At 40.9% G+C, this 20,373-nt stretch overlaps 1 protein-coding gene across 3 annotated transcripts; it reads right to left on the reverse strand.

Moving 5' to 3' along the window:
- Positions 1 to 14: 14 nt before the first annotated feature.
- Positions 15 to 17,411, reverse strand: RBSN (rabenosyn, RAB effector). Of its 3 annotated transcripts, XM_081901707.1 has the most exons (12): positions 17,259 to 17,409; positions 13,302 to 13,604; positions 11,797 to 11,937; positions 10,941 to 11,041; positions 10,084 to 10,129; positions 9,844 to 10,005; positions 9,172 to 9,413; positions 8,307 to 8,377; positions 6,928 to 7,014; positions 6,259 to 6,361; positions 4,246 to 4,350; positions 15 to 4,005 (listed from the first exon to the last, which is right to left on the reverse strand). In XM_081901707.1, the coding sequence occupies exons 2-12, from the start codon at positions 13,462 to 13,464 to the stop codon at positions 2,851 to 2,853; spliced, it is 2,376 nt and encodes a 791-aa protein (XP_081757833.1). In that variant the 5' UTR covers positions 13,465 to 13,604; positions 17,259 to 17,409; the 3' UTR covers positions 15 to 2,850. The 3 variants fall into 3 exon arrangements, with proteins under 3 accessions (XP_081757833.1, XP_081757831.1, XP_081757832.1); XM_081901705.1 differs by having other exon boundaries at positions 9,844 to 10,129; positions 17,259 to 17,411; XM_081901706.1 differs by having other exon boundaries at positions 9,844 to 10,129; positions 17,361 to 17,370.
- Positions 17,412 to 20,373: the final 2,962 nt, after the last annotated feature.

Genomic DNA, 20,373 nt, shown 5'->3' on the forward strand with positions numbered 1-20,373 from the left:
AAATCACACATACAAACCAATATGTTATTTTATTTCTTCAAAGCTTGCAAATTAGGAGTAGTGCATGCAAGTGTATAAACGGATGTCTTTAATGTTAATTCTCACAATGGCATGGTTTTGTTCTGTTTCATAGTGTAAATTCAGTAGTACAAATGGAAGGCTGTCAAAATGTGAGTCTACCACCATCCTATCAAGGCGGCTAGTTACATTTCACATTGACTTGCAGTCATGGAGCTACAAACCAACATAGTTACTAGTAAAAATACATCAATACTATGTCTTTAAAGAGTATTAGACTACAGAGTACCTAAAAACAAGGCAGAATTGATGTAACAAGGAAACATATTTTAAATGTAAAAAAAAAGCCACTGAAACATTCATTTTGGCTGGGATATACAAAGTATTCCAGTTAAGTCTGGTGTCTTGCTGCCTAGAATAAAGTATATAGATGATTTTGTTTTAGACAAACCACTGCTCCTTAGCTGGTAGTCACATAAAAGCTGTGGTGCTTGCTTACTTTAGCTATATACATAAATTTCTTTATTCACTGCATTTTACTACACATGTCTGGTTACCCGATATTAGCCTGTCCTGTTAGATTTGTTAGGTGCACCTGTTCCGCAAGCCCAATCCCAGTTATTTCCAATTAGGAAAAAGAAAAAGATGACCTTAAATTCTTAGGTCATCTGCCCTTACTACTCTTGCCCTAAGTACCGTCTTCAGGTCTGTTTCCACAGGATGGCTCAACACAATTCTGAGTGCTTTTTAAACAAGCTGGCATAGTTTTAGTCAATACTTTGTAAATCAAATTAATTTTGAAGCTGAGATCATTTTCCTCCTACCCTGCCCCACCAAAGCTACCACTGAAACAGTTTTAGTCAATACTAAGTATATTAAATTAGTTATGTAACTGAGCACATTCCTCCCAGCAGACAGAAAAATCAAATGAAAGGGAAACTAGAAGGAATGGGTTTTTTTCTAAATCGCCTAAAGCCATGCCCCAAATAAAGGAGATATATAGAATTGATTCCGTAAAGTGCTACTTTAACTCTTGACCATATTAAGCACCCCCCAAGGAACAACACATCTCTGTAAACATTTTTTCTGGAATCCCAACAGTTTGAATTACTGTTCGGGTTTAGAAATCCTGAACCAGCTATTAGTGTCTTGCTACTCCTGGATTAATCCCTTGTTTCTGTTTGTAGTATTTAAGCCAACGCTTTTGAATGTGTGAAAATTTACATTTTTTTTTTTTACACAGCAAAGCTAACTCATGTCCCAACTGCTGGGCCTTTCCCCCACTCATGAATGAAGCAAAATTTGATTTCTAGAAGTCCATAATGATCCTCAGGAGTCAGCCCCCATGTGTGACATTCAAATTGCTCTTCATTCTTAAAAAAATAATCAAATGCGACCAAATCATGTTCATTCAGCAGAACTGAAACCAGAAATTGTTTGATAGCCCTTCAGTTACATACAATTATTTTTATACTTTCCCCAAAAATTCCAGTTCATATTTTGAACTGGAAATATCCAGTGAGTAAAGAAATATCCAAAGGACATAATTAACCAGTTTTTTATATGGAAAAATTAACCACCCAATCCCAAGCTATGCTGCTTCACAGCTTCTAGTTTGACAGGGTATGGGCTTGCACAGACCCTCCACAGCAGTAATAGAAACTACACAGCAACAATGGCTGGTAGATTCAGCTCCCAAATATCTGAGCTTTGTGCTCTCCTGAAGCACACACCATGAACCCATTCTGAATTTATAAAGGGAACAGTATATTTTATATTCAAAACAGGTGTCAAACCTTGAGAGAGGTAGCTAGGTGTTGTTTAAAAACTGAGGGAAGGCCATCTTCACATGATCAGATCATAGTTGGCTAACAGTTTGCTTTTCCATTGAAATCAGATTTCCTCCCTTATAGTATAACTGGTGCTTTCTTCCCCCACCACACACACTTTGCATGCATATGCTGCAGTTATCATTTTAACAGTCATAGCATTTCCGCTAGCCAGGGAATTTTGAGAATTGCAACTTCTGAGAGAAAGCAACAAGAAAAATCAGCATCCTCAACAAAAGGTGCTGTTCCCAGGGTTCGCTAGAGAAAGCTATTAAAATAAAAAAAAGTCCTGAAAAACAGGTGATGGAGGGAACAGAAGATCATTGGGGTCTACATTTTCTAAAACAGATATTATGTCTATAACATCACATCTACCCAAATCTACTTTAAAATCCCTTTATATTATCTTTTGTATTGCACAGTCAGATCATTGGCCTTGGTACTGTGCAGGTCACACTGCATCTCAGCAACCTGCTTTTTAACACTTGCCCTTAGCATATATGGCAGTTACACACATTTGCTAAAGGCACCATCTTATTTCATGCTTGACACAGAATTTACCAGACACTCTGGATCCCTTATTAGTGGAAAAGCTAGCTTTAGAAGGCCAGTCTGTAATACTGCAACAACCAAACACAGAGGGAAAGATTGTATTTTCCTGCACCTTAAAGCATCCGTTTCCGTATTAGCCTACAGAGTTTACATCTGAAATAAAAGGAATGCCAAGAAGCATAACAATGTTAAGAGGTTAGGTTGTGATAAAAACTGGTTGTGATACGTTTTAGATTTGTAAATGGTCTGTGACACAGTTTTAGGTTATTACAAAATCATAACAGTGTGGACAGTATTAGCAAAGTCTGAATAATAGTGGAAATACCCACGCCAAAGTGCAGACAATTAGAGTCAATCCCAAAATTCCCTCTTGCATTTTAATTCCACCTGCCCGCCTTTGCTTCTGGGACAGTCAGAGAACTGTAAAGTTGTATGTGCATGGAAACAGCAACTAGCTGGATTTCTCCTTCTGTTTTGCTAGTGTGCGTTTCAGTTCTTTCAAATTCTCAGTCAGCACCTCAACCTCATCCATCCGCCCGCTATGTTTGGCATCAAAAATATAAGCTTTTATATTATCTATCTGTTGGAGCAGTAGCTCCTCTTCTATGATGTCTTCCCTTGACATTTCATTATCATCATCCTCTTCAAAAGGATTCGTGGAGGAAGACGTTTCCTCAAATGGGTTTCCAGATTCCTGACGAACTGTGAGCACACGAAATGGATTTCCAACAGCATCTTTAAAGGGATTCGGAGCACTGACAGCTACTCCATTTGCATGATGACAATCCTCGTCGTCTTCAAATGGGTTATATTCTTTTTTATCACTGTGCAAGGTTTGGGTGGGCAAGGGAGCCACTGTGGAGGAATCTTCAGCAAAGGGATTATCAGGTTCCCTCTTTAGAGTGCTAATTACTGGCTCATCTTCAAAAGGGTTTATGGGAACATTTTTATTTTGCTCTATTACGCTGTCATGCTCTTGGATCTCTAGAAACTGCCCGGGAAAGAATGGGCTCTCTTGCACTTGGAGCTTGTCACCAACACATGGTGAAGATGCTTTAGAGGCTGGGTTACTTGTATTCTGAGTAGTATCAAGGTCCAAAGCCTGTGCTATTTGGTTTATGCTCTCCTTCCCAATCTCTAACTTACTGTGCTTCACTTCTCTGAAATCCAGGGAACGTGTCCGTGAGTGCTGAGACATTCGTTTTTTATGTTCCCTTTCCCATTCCTTTTCACAAAGGATCTGCAATTGTTCCCTCTCCATCTCCTCCATCTCGGCTTGCCTTCTAGAAAGCTCAATGGCTCTGTCAGTTTGCTGTTGATCATATTCATCCTGAAGTTGTCGCAGGTTTTCCTGCAACATCTGGACCTCATCGAGACGATTTGCTTCTTTGGCTTGTTTAATAAAGGATGTTATATTGTCAATCTGCTGCAGAAGTGGGTCTGTGAGTTCCTGCTGGCGAGATAAGTTCGCAGTGGGCAGCCAACCTTCAGCTTTCTTTACTGCAACCCGTTTTGGCCGAGACACCTCACCGTTAGTTGCTACCAAAGATCTGGAAGCATAGTCCATGTGCTTCTCCTCCAATCGTCTCTGCGTTTCAAGTGTTGCCTAATAACAAGTAAACAAACAAACCAATAAGTAAAGCAGGTGTGGAAATAACATCTAAAGTTGCAAAGGATTAGTTGTACTCGTTTGCTCCTATTTGCATTATATGGAAGTATGCCCCACTTTTTTCATTGAACATGGCATACAAGACTTTCAACAGGATATTAAAGAGCCACTAGCTTTAATCGACATACAAAACAACTCCTAGAAAGGTGTCTGACTGAAGAGATCTGAAATATTCACCTGTCTCTCCATCTGAAGTTTTCTGTCCAGTTCTTGTTTCCTTTTCTCTTTCAATTCTTCATATTGCTCTTGGGTTGGTAACGACATCAGACCAAGCAATTTTTCCTGAGGAAATGTTTTCAAAATATTGTTTTTTAAAAAGGGATGGGCTATCAAGCTCTCAAGTTTATTCAGAAACAGGAAGCTGCACAAAATACATAATATATCATAGTTATACTTACATTTGTGTTGGGGGGGCAAATTAAATATTTCTCCATCAAATATGAGTGTGATGCGGGTGGCGCTGTGGCTTAAACCACAGAGCCTAGGACTTGCCGATCAGAAGATCAGCGGTTCGAATCCCCGTGACGGGGTGAGCTCCCATTGCTCGGTCCCAGCTCCTGCCAACCTAGCAGTTCGAAAGCACGTCAAAGTGCAAGTAGATAAATAGGTACTGCTCCGGCGGGAAGGTAAACGTTCCCGTGTGCTGCTCTGGTTCGCTAGAAGTGGCTTAGTCATGCTGGCCACATGACCCGGAAGCTGTACGCCGGCTCCCTCGGCCAACAAAGCGAGATGAGTGCCGCAACCCCAGAGTCGATCACGACTGGACCTAATGGTCAGGGATACCTTTACCTTTACCTTTACCATCAAATATGGTCAAGGCAGCTTACAATACAAGAAGTTTGATCAAAAACAAGTCAAGTGGAATTCTTTTCAGGAAACAGGGCATACCTGGCTCCCCTATGCACTACAGCTCCCTGTGCTCCCCCTATGCAAAAAAGGCTGCTTCTGAACATTGAGGGGCTTCTGGGATGGTACAGAATGGGGTGCGGATGGGGGCTGCAGCATGATGTGAAATTTGGAGGAATTTAGCAGGGCTGTCTCCCATGCAACTTTTCCACTCATTCAATCTATCTCTGGACCAAAAGCATTAACATTAATAGATCAACTCACTTAAAAAGCTTTTAAAAATATAATAGTATCTGACACCTAAAAGACAAAAGCTTAAGTGCCAGAAAAAAGGTATCTGGGGAGGATATTGTAAAGGATCTCTGCCTCTTACACCCACCAAATCTCTTAGGGTAGAGGCACCTGGAGTGAAGCTCCTGATTATCTTAGCTTGCTTTTGTTAAAAAAAAATAATCACCTTTCGACCTAAAAAATCCCTAATGTGACTTACAAGTCAATATTAACACAGTGGTGTGATAGCTAAGAGACAAGAGGAAAAGAATGGGGTTCCTGCTATCACTGTCTTACCACCGAGCCCGGGTGTAGGGGGCAGCCCCTTCCCAGTATATGTGCTCCCAGGCAGCACCAAAAGCAACTTTTCACTAGGGAGTGTGGCTTCTCCTTTGCACATGCTAGATGGAATGTGGATCCTGGCTCATCTATTAAAAATTGGAGCAGTCAAAGAAGATGTTAAAGACTCTCACCAACTCTGATGTTCCTACTATCACTGATCTGGGTCACTGAGCTGTGAAGCTTACAGTGCAATCCTATGCACGTCTACTCAGAAGTAAGCCTCAGAGCAAAATCTGCTTTACTCCCAGGCACAAGTGTATAAGATTGCAGCCTTAATTATGCATTGGGTTAAGTCACAGGTTTGTTTGTCTGTGTCTCTCTAAAGCCCAAATGCAACATGGGTGAAGTTTAGATCAGCTTCAATATTACATAAAGTACCAGTGTTTCAATCACTGTGACTCAAGTAACTTTCAAATACTTTTAGTTAGCTAAAAGTAAAGCTAGCTGCCTGGCAAGCAAGCAAGATTATCTCTATCCTGGTAAGCAAAAGGAATTATCAGGGTTAAAGAATACATTCCAGTAGAGCAACAGAACTTGAGAATGTGGAACAAGGCTGGTAAAGAGTGCAGCCTGGTGAGACTCTAAAGGCCACAGAGAGAGGCATTTGGCCTCCAGGCCTTAAGTTTCCCACCCCTAACTTAGACCATCCTGAAAAATATTTATGTGCAAGATTTGTATGTCATATTGTGTCCTGTATACCTAAGAGCTACTCCTCCTTCCTAGATAACCTACCTGAACAAAAAGTGTGGCTGAATATCTGATCATTCTCTGAAGCTGCAATGTTCGGGGATGAGGTTGTGGTTCTTCATTCAGTCCCAGAGTCAAAATCTTCTTGCTGAACCAAAAAACCACAAGTGTATCAGCATACGAATTTAACAGTCAACTATGAGCAATATGTAAGCATATGAAATAGTCTTCCTGGTTATGTTGTCCCAGTTACAATAATGTAAATTGTTGGTAACTTTATTTAAACGGATAGATTAGCATTGCTTGCAGTACACACTTTATCATGGTATTTTGTCACTGACATTCATGAATTCTCCAACAACAGGACTGTATTGTCATGCACGCGCACAGAAAAAAAATGCACACTGAAGCATTTTTAGCCCAATCAAATCAGTTTTACTTCTTTTGGGCACTGACTGATTAAAATGTACTAAGTCTTTGAGCCATATATTTCCCACCTAAGATCACAATACAAACTACAATCAAAATTTATTGACTGAATTTTTTTGTCTTCAAGTATGCTTGGATTGTGGTCTAAGGCAATTCATATTAATTTACTTATAAACCACCACCTTCAAAATTGATTTCAAGGCAGTCTGCAACAATATAAAAAGATTAAGCACAAAAATCAAAATACAAATGCAGAAATCCCCTCTTTTGAGTTCCGTCACTTACCTTAGAGCATCTATTAACTCATACATTTTTTGCACCTCCATCCTAAGACTGTTAGCATGTTCCAGACTGTAAGTTGTCTCCCCAACACTGGAAGAAAACATGCATTGTTACCAAATTATTACCTTGGCAAGTGGTTTTGTTGAAGCCTACACTAGTGCACCAGTTTCAGCAAACGTGTTTAGAAACGAGGCAGAGTTCCATCATCAAAACTGAGCCAAGGCCCTACGTTAAAACCTTGCCAAGGTGGCACTTTCTAGGTATGACACTTTAAGCACAAGAAGTTGAAAATGTGTTGTTCATAGTTGACAAGAAGATGAAACCTCAGAAGCTTGGGACAGATTTATTTCAAAGGCTCTTCTTTGGGGGTAACAAAGGCAATGCTGCATGTGCAGACACTTAGATGATAGCAAGCAAAATTGCCTCATGTTCATCAGGCCTGCCAATACCATTGAGTTTCACAACATCCAACACACACAAACACACTTTACAAAAACAACAAAGTTAAAGCACATAGAGAAAAACCCTATGTAGCATCTTTACTAACTCAGAAATGTGGAAATATTCCTCTGACAGTGCTAACACAGTAAGCACTAACAATACTTTTTTACATTTATTATCTGAAGGACAATTTATACTTTTGGATAATGTAAAAATTGCTTACATAACAACAATTTTACGTATCACTTTTGTGTGATGAAGAACTTGCAAGTGAACAAGTTCTCATGTTAAAAGACCTGTTACTGGTCCCATCTCAGATCAAACTATTAAGCACTGGACTTTGCACTGAATTTTATTTTATTTATTAAATTTCTATCCTTCATCCAAGGATCACAGGGTGGTTTCCAATATAAAATTGTAAAACGAAAAAGTCACTTTAGCACAGAGAAAAAGTAGGAGCACATGATAATGGCAAATTCAGACAATACATTTGTGTATGCATCACACAAAGCTGGTGAGGTTAAAAATAACCTCAGAAGGACTTCATAGAATCTGGAAGTGACATCTGTGTTGGATCATAGACTGTTAATATGACAAAAAATTTAGGTAGCCAATTTGATCCAATGGGGGGGGGGATGACGTACTGAGATGTCGAAGTAGCGAGCTAGCTTTCAAGTTCACCTGAATTCTTTAGAATGCATCTTGAGCATAATGTGGAGGGGAATAAAAGAATATTGATTTTTCTAATCTGCTGACTGGAGTTTATGCATCATGCCCACAAGCATCCTCCCACCCCACACAATTTCCTTTTTCTTTATACCCATCCATTAATATGAAACTACAACCAGGCTTTAATGAAGTGTGTGTGTAGACAACACAAGCTTCTTTCTTCTTGAACATTAAATATTAAAGACATATTTATTAAAAATGAATAGGCTTACTTTAATGATTCCGCCATCTTTATGTATTCTGGGGCTTTCTGGTCAACCTTTTCCATGCAAAGTCGGAGTTTCTTTTTTAATCAATAAAATTAATAGATTAAAATAAAGTTATTTATAGCAACAAATCAGATACACAATTGCTTCACATGCCTTCAATTTTTCCTGTCCTCTGTGTGTAACAACTTAATATTCGGTAGTAGTTGCTATCCAGAGAATCAAGATCTATGCTTTCGGGAGACCAGGTCTCAGATTTTAAATGTGGAACTCCAGATTTTGAAACCATTTCTAAATAAGATCTCTAAGACTGCAATTTCAGCCCACTTACCTGGAAGTAAGATCCACTGAATTCAGTAGGACTTACTTACAAGTAAACATGGTTCAGACTGCACATCTCTTAAGGTAACAGTCAATAACTGGTCTCTTCTTCTGAGAAGTTACAAAACCAGTTTACTCTGAGGCTATAAGGCAACTGGAATGTTTTAATCAATTTATTGGCATGCTTAGATGAGTAAGTTGTATTGTTAATAGCCAGGACCAGAAATGGATCTGGGCTGTATCAGAGTAAGCAGTTTCAGTTATAATTTTTTAATACATCTTTTCTCAGCCAAGCCAACTTTAAAAGAAACCCACTTAAAAATACCAGGTTAAAACTTTCTTTAAAACTATAAAGTTAAACTTACTTCCTCCTTTCTATTCCTTAGAAGTATTTAGCTGGAAGCCTATCTTGTTTTTAAGTTGAACAGCACCTAGTATACTGAATAATAATAATAATAATAATAATAATAATAATAATAATACTGCTTGTTATTGATAACTGGAAAATCCCACTTCACTTCCAGTTCTTGTTTATTTAGTGTCATTTTACCTCATAAAGTTTCACGATGTCTGGTGTGTACTCTTTCTCATCAATCTGTTGCTCTCTTTTCAGCAGAGTGTCTTTACAATGTCTACAACAGCGGATGCGATCGTCATCCTTTTCATCCAAGACAGAGCTCACACTGCTCACACTACTGATGCTGCCACGGCGAGAGCCCTGAATGCTGTTGGGTGAGCAGTTTGGGCTAGTATGAGAGGCCAAGGCTTCCTTGCTAGCAGTGGTGAGTTTGCCTGGAATGATACATCCAGAAGATATAATGGTGACAAGCCAACGGTCCAACCAACAGAACGCTGGTCTTGAAAATGGGTTCAAAAATTAAGTTCAGCTCAACTCCAGTAACTCATCATAAAAAGGAAGTGCCTATTTTATAGCACAGTTGCTAGAAAGAACTAAATCAGGACCCCCACATCACCATCTTTAGCCTTTAGAGCCTTTAAGTGAGGTTTGTGTCCTAGATAGCCATTTATAAGAAAAACTATAAATCCAGGATTTCCAAGTTAATTCCCCCTACAACCATCCCTACCTGCCTGAAGCTGGTGCTGACTGGGCCTTGCCCCCCCCCCATGCTTCTCAGCTCCACAGACCACCACCCCCCCACATGAGAAAGTTAATTCCAGCATCAGAGACATGGGTCCAAGACATCTATACCACTGTACTCACTTGCAAATGGGAGGCTGACCAGTTCCATGCATTTCTTGCACATGATAGACCCACAAAGGCGGCAGTGGTGACGTCTGTTCCTTATGCTGAACTTGTTACCACAGTCTGGACAAAATGGCACATCCTGATCATTAACCCAAGGCACAACAGACTTCTCTATTGCTGGAATAGAATGAGAAAATCTATCAAACATCACTAATGAAATCCAAATTAGCAAAGGTCGAACATGCTTGCACCTACCTCTTATCTTTGCAGAATCTGTATTGGTTCGGTCAAAGGATGTAAGCTGCAAAAATATTAAAACCAGAAGTCTTAATACAAGTTTTCTACTAGAGAACTCTTTACAACAGTTCAGCACAGGACTCAAAAATATTACAGGGTCTGTTTTCCTAAGTTTATTTCACTAAAATCAGTATCTTTCCCTGAGCATTCCTTTACGTCACTTATCTTGGTATTGGGCAGATGTTATTGTCCTTCTAACAGAGAAGGAAAAAATAAAAAAGAAGCCTCAAAATTCAGAGCTGAATGCCTATAATACAGTGTCCCTAATGCCCCACCTCCCACAACTACTTCAAAAGGGTACTGTGGTCAACAATATCAAAAGTTGCAAAGTGACCAAGGCAAACAAACAGGGGTCACTCCCCAGCCATCTCTCTTCCAAAAATGTCTTCTACCAGAGCGACCAAGGCAGTTTCAAGGCTACAACCAAGCAATATTTGAATACATGTGGAAAAACTATTCTCCACACATCAGAAGCAATATTGTAGTAGCATATACAGTGGTGCCTTGCAAGACGAAATTAATTCGTTCCGCGAGTCTTTTCGTCTTGCACGGTTTTTCGTCTTGCGAAGCACGGTCAGTCGCAACTGCACCTCTTCAAGCAGTTTTAAGAAAAAAGGAAACAAACTCGCAAAACGTTTTCGTCTTGCGAAGCAAGCCCATAGGGAAAATCGTCTTGCGAAGCAACTCAAAAAACGAAAAACCCTTTCATCTTGCGCGCTTTTCATCTTGCGAGGCATTCGTCTTGTGAGGTACCACTGTAGTTTAAAATGAACTTCCACACATTTATGTGAAAAATGCAAGAGTAACCCATTTACCTTTTCTAACCTGATTATTAATTTATTGACTTCCACAACATAGTGATCAATTCTGGCTGCTCTGTGTCTCTTAAAATCAGAAAGATGGCTCTTCGTAGCACCTGGTAAGAAACACTGTTAGAAAACTTGCCAAAGTCATTCAACTCTATATTCTTAGTTAAAAGGCAGTTTAACATGTTGTTGTTCCTCTCTCATTCTTAGGCTGAAATTCAATGTTAAAAAATGAAATGGTATGTTTTCATCATAGTGTTCTGTGCACATTCTGTTGTGATCTTTACTGATGAAATACTGCTCTTTATTTCTGCCTATATGATTTCAGAAGACAACAGCAACAACATTCCCTGGCTACTACAAGCTAGTAGAGTACAATCCCATACATATTTAATTAGAAGCAAGTCCTACTGAGTCCAATCAGGCTTACTCCAAGGTAAGTGGGTACAGGATTACAGTCTTCATCTCTCAATTACTGGTCAAGCCCAACTTACTAAAAATATATTTTTTCACATACTAGCATGCCACAAGTTCTTGCGGTCATGGTGGAGCTTCTTACATTAAAACAATCAATGGCACAACGCTATTACATATTTTCTATTTGCACTGCAATGTAACCCTAGGTCTCAATCAAATACAAAACTAAGCAAAAATGTTTAAGAACAAAGCAAGCAATTAAGCAATAGAACGTAAGTGTGTGTATAGTTTTGCACTGGATTGTGGCCCTAGTGTTTCGCGTATATCTTCTATTTAAATGGTCTATTAATTCCTGACAACTTTGCATCATTATGCATAGATTCCAGTGGAGATCAGGGGGCTTCCCAGTGAAAGGTGTGCATTATTTGCATCATTCTTGACTGTTTACCTAATTCTTGGGGCTCCCACATATATGGATCCACTCCACCATAGCTGTAAGATTCATATCGTTCCTGAGGCCCTCCATCAGTTCGGTCATCTTCTCGTTTCAACAATTTATTCTTTGCTTTTTTAGCTTTTTGGACCAGATCTGAAAGAAGATCAAATGCTACATATTACACACTTATTTATGCATCCTTGTAAGAGTTACCCATCTTCTTCCAAACTTGCTTGAGGTATTTGCCTCTAAGACTTTGAGCAATATAATTGACCATTCTGCCTCCCACCTCCTGCATCTGTTGAGCACCAGAATCATGTTTTACCTTCTCAGAGGAATGCAATTACAAGTTTGATGGGGGGAAGTCCTGAAGGTGAGAAGACCTGTGTAAATGCTTCACATAAGAATACAATCCCAATAAAATACTTCTACCTGGCTCAACCTGACGAGAATACAAATGTGGTAGTTAATCAGTCAGTCCAATTATTGGCACTTCAAAGGAATGTTCTGTATCCGGAGACAGCCTTAATTTGGAAAGCAATTTGTGAAAGAGAACACCGGACAAAGTAAAATACAAGAGCACTTTATAAAGGTAGAACAATGACGCATTTAATAACCCTTTAAAGAACTGAGAAACAACTTGTAACAAGTGAAGAAAATTAGCACTTCAACACAACTGCTTGCTTTTGCAATTCACTGTGAACTGACTACAGAGTTCTTGGCTATTTAAACAGGAAAAAGTACCCCATAATTAGTGATTGAACACATTACATTTCTTTTGTATTTTTATAGTTTAAGCTATTATTCAGCTCTTGCTACTAATTTGTATATTCAATGGCTGAAATGGTACGATTACTAAGCTCTAGTTCCCATGCCATTCCGAAAAGACAATCTCAGTGTTTGAAAGAATCATTGAGCAAAGGTGGATACGTCAAAATCACTATGACAATCAGGAGTACTCCTGAACTAGAAGCAATATGGCTGTGTATATGTCCTTGGGGACAGAAATATGTGCAAACCCTTAAGGTACAGCTTTTTTTCTAATTAAGTGTAGCAGCTCCTAACACCAGCAAGACCATAATAACATTGTTCTATAAAGCCTTCCATAAGGAATTGTACACTAAAATCAAATCCAAATTATGACATCAAGATGTATTTAATCCTTAGTAAATGCTAATTAAATTCTTTTAATGAAGGAAAAGTTCTCCAAAGTTTTGAATAGCTAAAACATTTCAAGATTTTGTAACCCTATATCAGGTTTTCATGGCCTAAAGACAGTTGTGCTATCAGAAATGAATGAAAATTCTGCATTTGTAACCAACTTTCTACTTTGTATAACTGAACATTATTTGCATTTCTATTCTTCCTAATGAAGTTTTGTGTAACTCAGAAACACATACACTTCTACATATAATATTTTCTGAGAAAATATATTACTAATTATGCAAGTCAAATGATAAATATGGTGGATAGTTATATTTTACATCATAACAGTCAGCAGCTACTGCTTTGCTTACTTTTAAGTTGTCCTTTAACATCTTTGTCTTCATTTGAATGTTCTTCTTCATAATGAGACTGTAGCTGATAAAACGATTGCAGATCCTTCAGACAAAGGGGGCATAGAAAACCCTCCCTCACCTCCCCGGGGTCATCAAATGGAGGTGTGTAGCTCGTTGCCATAGTGGTCCAAGGACTCCAAAGATACTGACACACTCCAGGTCTCAGCAGCAGTGGAACAATGGCATGCCATTCATCACTAGAGAAGTAGGCTAATAGCAAGAAAGTAGCTTTTGCTCCTGTTGCTTGTGCAAAACATTGCCCTGAAAGAGATCCAGGAACAGTTTTAAATAAGATGACCTGTTTAACTCAGCAACTTTCTCTAATCTTTTATTAAGTCTTATGTACTTCTTTTATTTATAAATTTATCATATACACCCAACGGTAACGTAATTAAAAATCACCATGTATCATATCCATTTCATAAATAAATAAGTTATGTACATTTGATAAGTATGTCAGCTTAAAAAATTAATAAACACTGGCAGTAATTAGGATGCTCTAGAAATACCTTATGAAAGTGAAAATTCCATCTAAGTCTATTAAGCAAGCCAAATGTAGAGTATATTGCATTCAAAATGAAAATCTTGTTTCTTTCAAATTATCAACATCCACAATTTAAAAAAACTAATCCTCATATAAAACCTATTATAATACATATGAACAAACAAATATTTTAGTAATCCTTTAATGGTACAATTTTTTCTTTAGTAGACCAAGAAAGCTGCTCCCATGGTGTTGAATCCAGCTAAGTCATTGCATGAGCAGAATAACTGCTGCTTGCACAATTATAATTCCTTTCTCCTCCCCCTATGCCCAAATCTGCTCCAGAGAGTTGGGCTAAAACCCTGAGCTGATTTGGGTGTGTGGACTTACATTGGGGGGGAAAGAGGAAGTGGAAGTTAAATTGCACAGGAGTACCTCATTCTATTTGCTGGATACGACCCATGGAATTTTATTTCATGTCTCCTTTTATTATTTTGAATCAACTCTAAAGACAAAAAAGGAAGAGCTATCTCAAGAGTAATGCGCTTTTTTTGTTAACACCCAATGTGTTTCAGCCCAAATAGGCTTTCCTGGGAGGTTTTCTGTTTCCTTGGTAGAGTTCAAAAACAAAGCACTGCAAAGCAAAATGGGCAGCAATGTGTTGGGCATTGATACTGTTGGCTTCTGGATATTGGTTTTCCTTTTTGTTTTGTTTTTTAATTGCTTCCTTCTGTTTGTTTGTGGCCTTGAATCCATTAACCAGCTTTCAACAGCAACCTTTATGGGGGCTTTTAGGAGGCTCATTAAAATCCTGTGTGACCAGCCTAAACCTTCCTAAAACTTTACAGTGTAATCCTATGTGTGTGTGTTGTATGTGGGAGCTTCAACTGAGAAGAAAGTCCCATTGAATTCAATGAAATTTTCTCTCAAGTGTACACAGTCTAAATGACTCTGAAATAAGAAGGCAATACACACACATTTTTGCCAGAACTTTGCTTCCCTTAGATAAAATGCGAAGCATGGGGCAGGATGGGGAAGCCACTTAAAAGATACCCATGTGTATAAGCCAAGTGAGCCTCCTCAAACATGTTTGGGGTGAGGTTAACATTTTGTCTTGTCTAGTAAACATTCAGCACTTTTGAACTGCTCCATCCAGGCCATTAACTAGACAAGACAAACAAGGCAGTTAGGGTGGGGAAGATTGGCAAGTGCAAAAGGAAAGGAATGCAAAGGAGAGGAAGAAGGGGGTGGGCTGTGTGCAAGCTTATAGCTTGTTCTCCAAAGCAAAGTATTTGCACAATATTTGACTGCTTTATCAATAAACATATTCCTACTCTGTAAATTTGGGCTGTGCTTAAGTCATCCTTCACCCCAGCAACCCACCCACTAGCACAATGAGACTTTCCTCTCTCTCTTCCTGGTCCCTCACCAAATCTGCTGTGAATGGGAGAACCCCAAAAACAGCATGCAAGGGGAAAAGAAAGGAGATTGTTCCATCTGGCAAGCAGAAATGACAGAATGACAGCCTTATTGCACCCATGGTGTAGAGGTTATGCTCAATGTGGCAGCAGTGGGGGCAGAACAGCAGTATGACTTTGAGACAACGCTAAACAAACAGCCCCACATCCTCTTTCATCATGCTTCTCTCTACATGTGTTGAACACAAGAAAAGGGATATGGTGGAGAAAAAACCATATAAGGGTGGTATAAGAAACATCCAGGTTTGATTAGCTCAACGTAAAAAGGTATAATCTGCTACAAGGTGTTTGCTTGGTGAGAAAAGGTTGGCTAAGGGTTAGCTGTGCTATCTGTATGGTTGGTAGGAATGCAGAGTGAGGCTTGCAAAAGAAAATTGCTATGGATGAATTTGTGAGTGGTTACTGAGGCAGGGGAAGCATAGGTGCAGGTGTCATTTCAATTATTTTGTTTAGTTGGTAATGATGCTTTATATATGGAGTTTTATTGTATTATTGCATTTTTATTTGTATTTTTTTTTTAATTTAAGGGAATATTTTGTTTTCCTGTTAATCATGCTGCTTTAAATGTGTATTCTGCACTTGACTTTAAATTGCAATGTTTTAATTTGAAATGTTCTATTTGATGTTTTAAGGTAAGTTTTACACCACTTTAAGATTGTTTCAAAAATAAATATAAAGCAGTATAGAAATGATTTAAATAAAATTAAAAATGCACATTGACAGAACTAGATATTAAGGTAAGATACTGATTCATTGTTTCAAAGGAATCATAGCCTGTAAGACAAGAACAGTTCAACTAAGAGAGATCCATTAATACTTCAACACACAAACACCGACTCCCTCATCAACTTAGCATTCCGTGTAATTGGGCTATCACACAAATCACAGCACACACTCCATTTTCTTCAGATCATTGTTATAATCCAGCCCCTTGTGACATGTTTGTTACAAGCCAGTTGGAATCTCCCAATTACTTCCCCCATACAAATCGTCAGAACAAAAGAGAAAGGGTTGAGTCTACACCTGCAGTATAATAGCATGTACCAATTTGGACTGCAGGTAAACGCTCAGTTTAAAAAGACTCCCTGTAAACAGAAACCTATCACATCAGGGGGAATGGTTTTTGGACAACCCTTTGCTTGCTAGATTGGTCTTCTATTTGGAAGGGCCTTTTCCCACGGGGAGCATCCAAAAACCCAATCCTTCACCCGCCAACTGAAGTGGTGCATTCCACCTTGGCACGCCACCACCTCAAACCTGCTCCTTGTAGGCGAGGCCCGAGATGCTGTTCCCTCTTGGTTTGGGCATGCGAATCAGGCCGCACACCCACACAGCTGGCCCAGGCACCTCTCAGAAACAGCAGGCGGGGAGGTTTCCTTTTGTTCAAGCAGGATTCCTGCACAGGCAACAACAGCTGCCTGACAGGTGCTGCAGAAAGAGGTTGGGGTGGTTTGGTTTTGTTTTTAATCTCCTTAATCTCTTCGCATCACACAGCTGTGAAAGGCGAACACACACATGCCAACCTGTCGGGGAAAGGAGCGGCATCCCTTGGGACCAACCAGCGCCGCTCTTATCTAACCCCAGACGTTAAAAAAAAAGAGTGGAAAGGAGCCAATGCGGGGCAGGAAAGAGGGGCTCGCTGCTTTGGGGAGCTTTTGGGGGGGGGGGCCCGACCGAAATCCTTATCCTGAGGAGGAACTCCAGCTGCTGCCGTGGCCTTGCTGGGGGAGGGGGCGTCTTCACCCCCCCAAACAAACACACCCGCCGCTCCCCATGAAGAGGCAACCCCAGGAGTATGGACGAGAACTACTGTATGGGAAGGCAGGGCGGGGGACCCAAAGCGACGTCTACACACACACACAACCGCGGGAGCCGCCTCGCCCGACCCACCCCGGCACCGCAGAGACCCGCCGCGACATCCCCCCAAGTGGGGCGGAGGAGGCCACCTCACACCTGCGCGAGGGGCAGGGGCGGCAGCGGCGGTTTCCCTCCCCGCCCGAGGAGGAGGCGGCCTCAGTGACGGCACCTGAAGGGCCGAATCCCGCCCCGACTGACCTGAGGGGAGAGGGGGGCCTCCTCCTCGCGCGGGCGGCAGCTGGGCGAGCGCCGAGGCACCGATGGCGCGGGTGGGAGGGGCGGCTCTCCGCCGAGGCGGTGGCCGGGCGGCTGGGGGTGCCGAGCGCCGAGCAATGGATGAGAGGGGGAAAGGGAGGGGCTCCGGATCGCTCCGCGGCAGGCGCGAGGGAGGAGCTACGCGGCGCGAGGAGGCCGTTGCGGCATCTCCTTCCGAGCTGATGACGGGCAACCTGCAGACTCCTCCCCGCTTTCAGGATAGAGAAATAGTAGAGCTAGGAAAGGGCAGCGGGGAGGAGCTGTTGGCGCTGGAACAGCTGCTCTGTAGGAGGAAACGGGGTGCAGCCGGTTTGCAGCTGATTGGGGTGGGCGGGCAGGTACTCCCCTGGGCAGGGCAGGGTTTAGGTTTGATGAGGCCCTAAGCTACTGAAGGTAATGGGCCCTTTATATGTCCAGCCTGTCCTTTGTCAACAACAAATTATCGCTGTTTTTTGTGTTGAATATATGCTATATGGTCATTTATGGACCTAAAGCCATTTGAACATAACAAAATATGTATTTTATCAAAGTAATTCTTGAACTGAAATACAATCAAAAAGAAGTATATGAATAGTAAAATAATTATTAAGCTCTAACTTACAGGGATTTTTTATTCATAACGAAATAATGCAAACACATTGGCATTTGGCAATAACAAAAGTTAGAAACACAATTTATGAAGACTCATAATCTAGTTTCTAGAAACTTGCTATAACATGTAATAATAACAGGTGTGAATATATGATGCAAACTACTAATCATTATAAATAGCAGAATGTAGGCACCCTATATATAGAAATGAGCAAGCCAGTGATATTTTAGGGAGCAAGCTCACAGGCGGGGCCCATTACTAGAAGCATACACAACACAAAATGCTGCTGTCAATTTACAGATTTGAAAATAAGGGACCAGCAGCCTCGAAAATAAAGGATCAGCAGCCAAAATAAGGGATTTTCCGGGCACAGGTATGTTCAACTTCTGAGCCCTTCCGAGCCAAAGACAGAAAGCCCAGCCAGCAGCCAAACAAAGCCTCATCAATAAGGGACAGCAGCGAGACATGGCACTAGGATAAGGGACTGTCCCGCCAAATAAGGGACACTTGACAGCTATGGCTGTATGTAGTGTTTTTTATTTTATTTGTTTTCATCTTATATTTTGTAAATGTACAACCAGTTTTTTTTCCTTTAAATTTTTTGGGGGTCCCCAAGATAGTGGGGCCCTAAGCTATAGCTTGTTTAGCTTATACATAAATCTGGCACTGAAGATTATCATTACTTGATTGGGGTGGTGGGCAGGTGCTCCCCTGGGCTACGCCAGTGCATTTTGCACCCATCCTGGCCTGATTGCTATGGCTGCTGGTTAGTTTCTGGGCTCAATTCAAAGTGCTGGTTTTAACCTATAAAGCCTTAAACAGCTCAGGACCGCAATACCTCAAGGACCTCCTCTCTCCACATGAACTAACCTGGACCCTGCGATGATCATCTGAGGCTCTTCTGTTTTCTCCTGTTCTGGATGGTAGGACTCAAGGGCTTCAAGTTACAAGAAAGGAGATTCCGACTAAACATCAGGAAAAACTTTCTGACAGTAAGAGCTGTTGGGCAGTGGAATAGACTCCCACAAGAAGTAGTGGACTCTCCTTCCATGGAGGTTTCTAAGCAGAGGTTGGATGGCCATCTGTCAGGAATGCTTTAGCTGGGATTCCTGCATTGCAGGGGGTTGGACTAGATGACCCTTGGGTCCCTTCCAACTCTAAGATTCTGTTATCCTTTGTGTGCCTCCTCCACAAGAGGTCCAGACTTCATGGGCATTGCCATTCAAATAGTCTGTGAGACCATGTTTTGTGATCAATGTCGTGAGGCAGGGCTTACCGCCCCCCTCCCCAATATTTTATTCAAGTTACCACCCCTGGTCTGGAGTCTGGCAACAGGAGACCTGGCCTTTTCAGCAGTGTCTCCCCACAACTCATCTTGGGCTGCAGCTTCCTCTTTGCATCATTTATTCTGTTATCCCTAAGTTGGGCGCTGCTTTCCTTTTGGGTGAATACAGAGGCAAAGTAAGTTTTGAGCAGTTCTGCCTTCTCTCTGTCACCCAATAGTATTTCTCTCTCTTCTCTATACAGAGGACCCTACTACTTGCCTGTTCCTCCTCTTGCTTCAAAGGTAGCCGAAGAAATTAAAATTATTTTTAACATCTCTGGCAAGCCTGAGCTCACTCTGTCATGTTGACAATAGGAATACAGTGGGCACTGGGGTTGCAAACATGATCCGTGCGGGAGACACGTTCGCAACCTGCAGTGTTCGCAACCTGCTGTGCAGCGTCTGCGCACGTGTGGGGTGCGATTCGGCACTTCTGCACGTGTGCAAAGCGCGATTTAGTGTTTCTGCGCATGCGTGACCGCCGAAACCCGGAGGTAACCCGTTCCAGTACTTCCGGGTTTTGGCGCGTCCGTAACCCAAAAAAACGCAAACTGAAGCGTCTGTAACCTGAGGTATGACTGTAATCCCATTTTGTAACCAAACCTAACATTTAGGAGTAAATGTGTGCTATGGAACTTAGTGCAAGAAAACAAGATGAATAAAGCATAAAAAGCAGCCTTAATCATTGTGTTGAATAGATGGATAAAAGAAGCACCTCTGAGACAATGAACTAGTCCATTGTTCTCTGTGAAAGATACTAATGAACCTGGGCAGCTATTTGTTCCAGTAGGAATGTAAACTCATAAGGAATACTTAAGTGAGGAGAAGCATTATTCACCAGAGTTTAAATATTCTGATGAAGTAGATATTTGACTGTCACTCTCCCAAGGGGACTGAATAGTGTTATTATTGAAATGTATCCTAGCCAGCACAAAGTGTTCATCCACAGTGTGAATCACTGAATAAGTAAAGTAATGTTCTATGTAAATTCAGTCAGATTTTTTTTGTCAAGCACACAGAATGTTCATTTTCTCACTGAA

The sequence above is a fragment of the Podarcis melisellensis genome (genome assembly GCF_964234715.1).
Source record: "Podarcis melisellensis genome assembly, chromosome: 2".
Classification (NCBI taxonomy): Eukaryota; Metazoa; Chordata; class Lepidosauria; order Squamata; family Lacertidae; genus Podarcis; species Podarcis melisellensis.

What these genes read in the sequence shown, in the direction of transcription:
- RBSN (XM_081901705.1), bottom strand. Translation starts at nt 13,464, where the DNA reads ATGGCAACGAGCTACACACCTCCATTTGATGACCCCGGGGAGGTGAGG. An exon ending in AAGATGGCGGAATCATTAAA is followed by an intron (nt 7,015 to 8,306) that starts GTAAGCCTATTC and finishes GTTTTCTTCCAG; the next exon opens with TGTTGGGGAGACAACTTACA. An exon ending in CAGCCACACTTTTTGTTCAG is followed by an intron (nt 4,351 to 6,258) that starts GTAGGTTATCTA and finishes ACATTTCCTCAG; the next exon opens with GAAAAATTGCTTGGTCTGAT.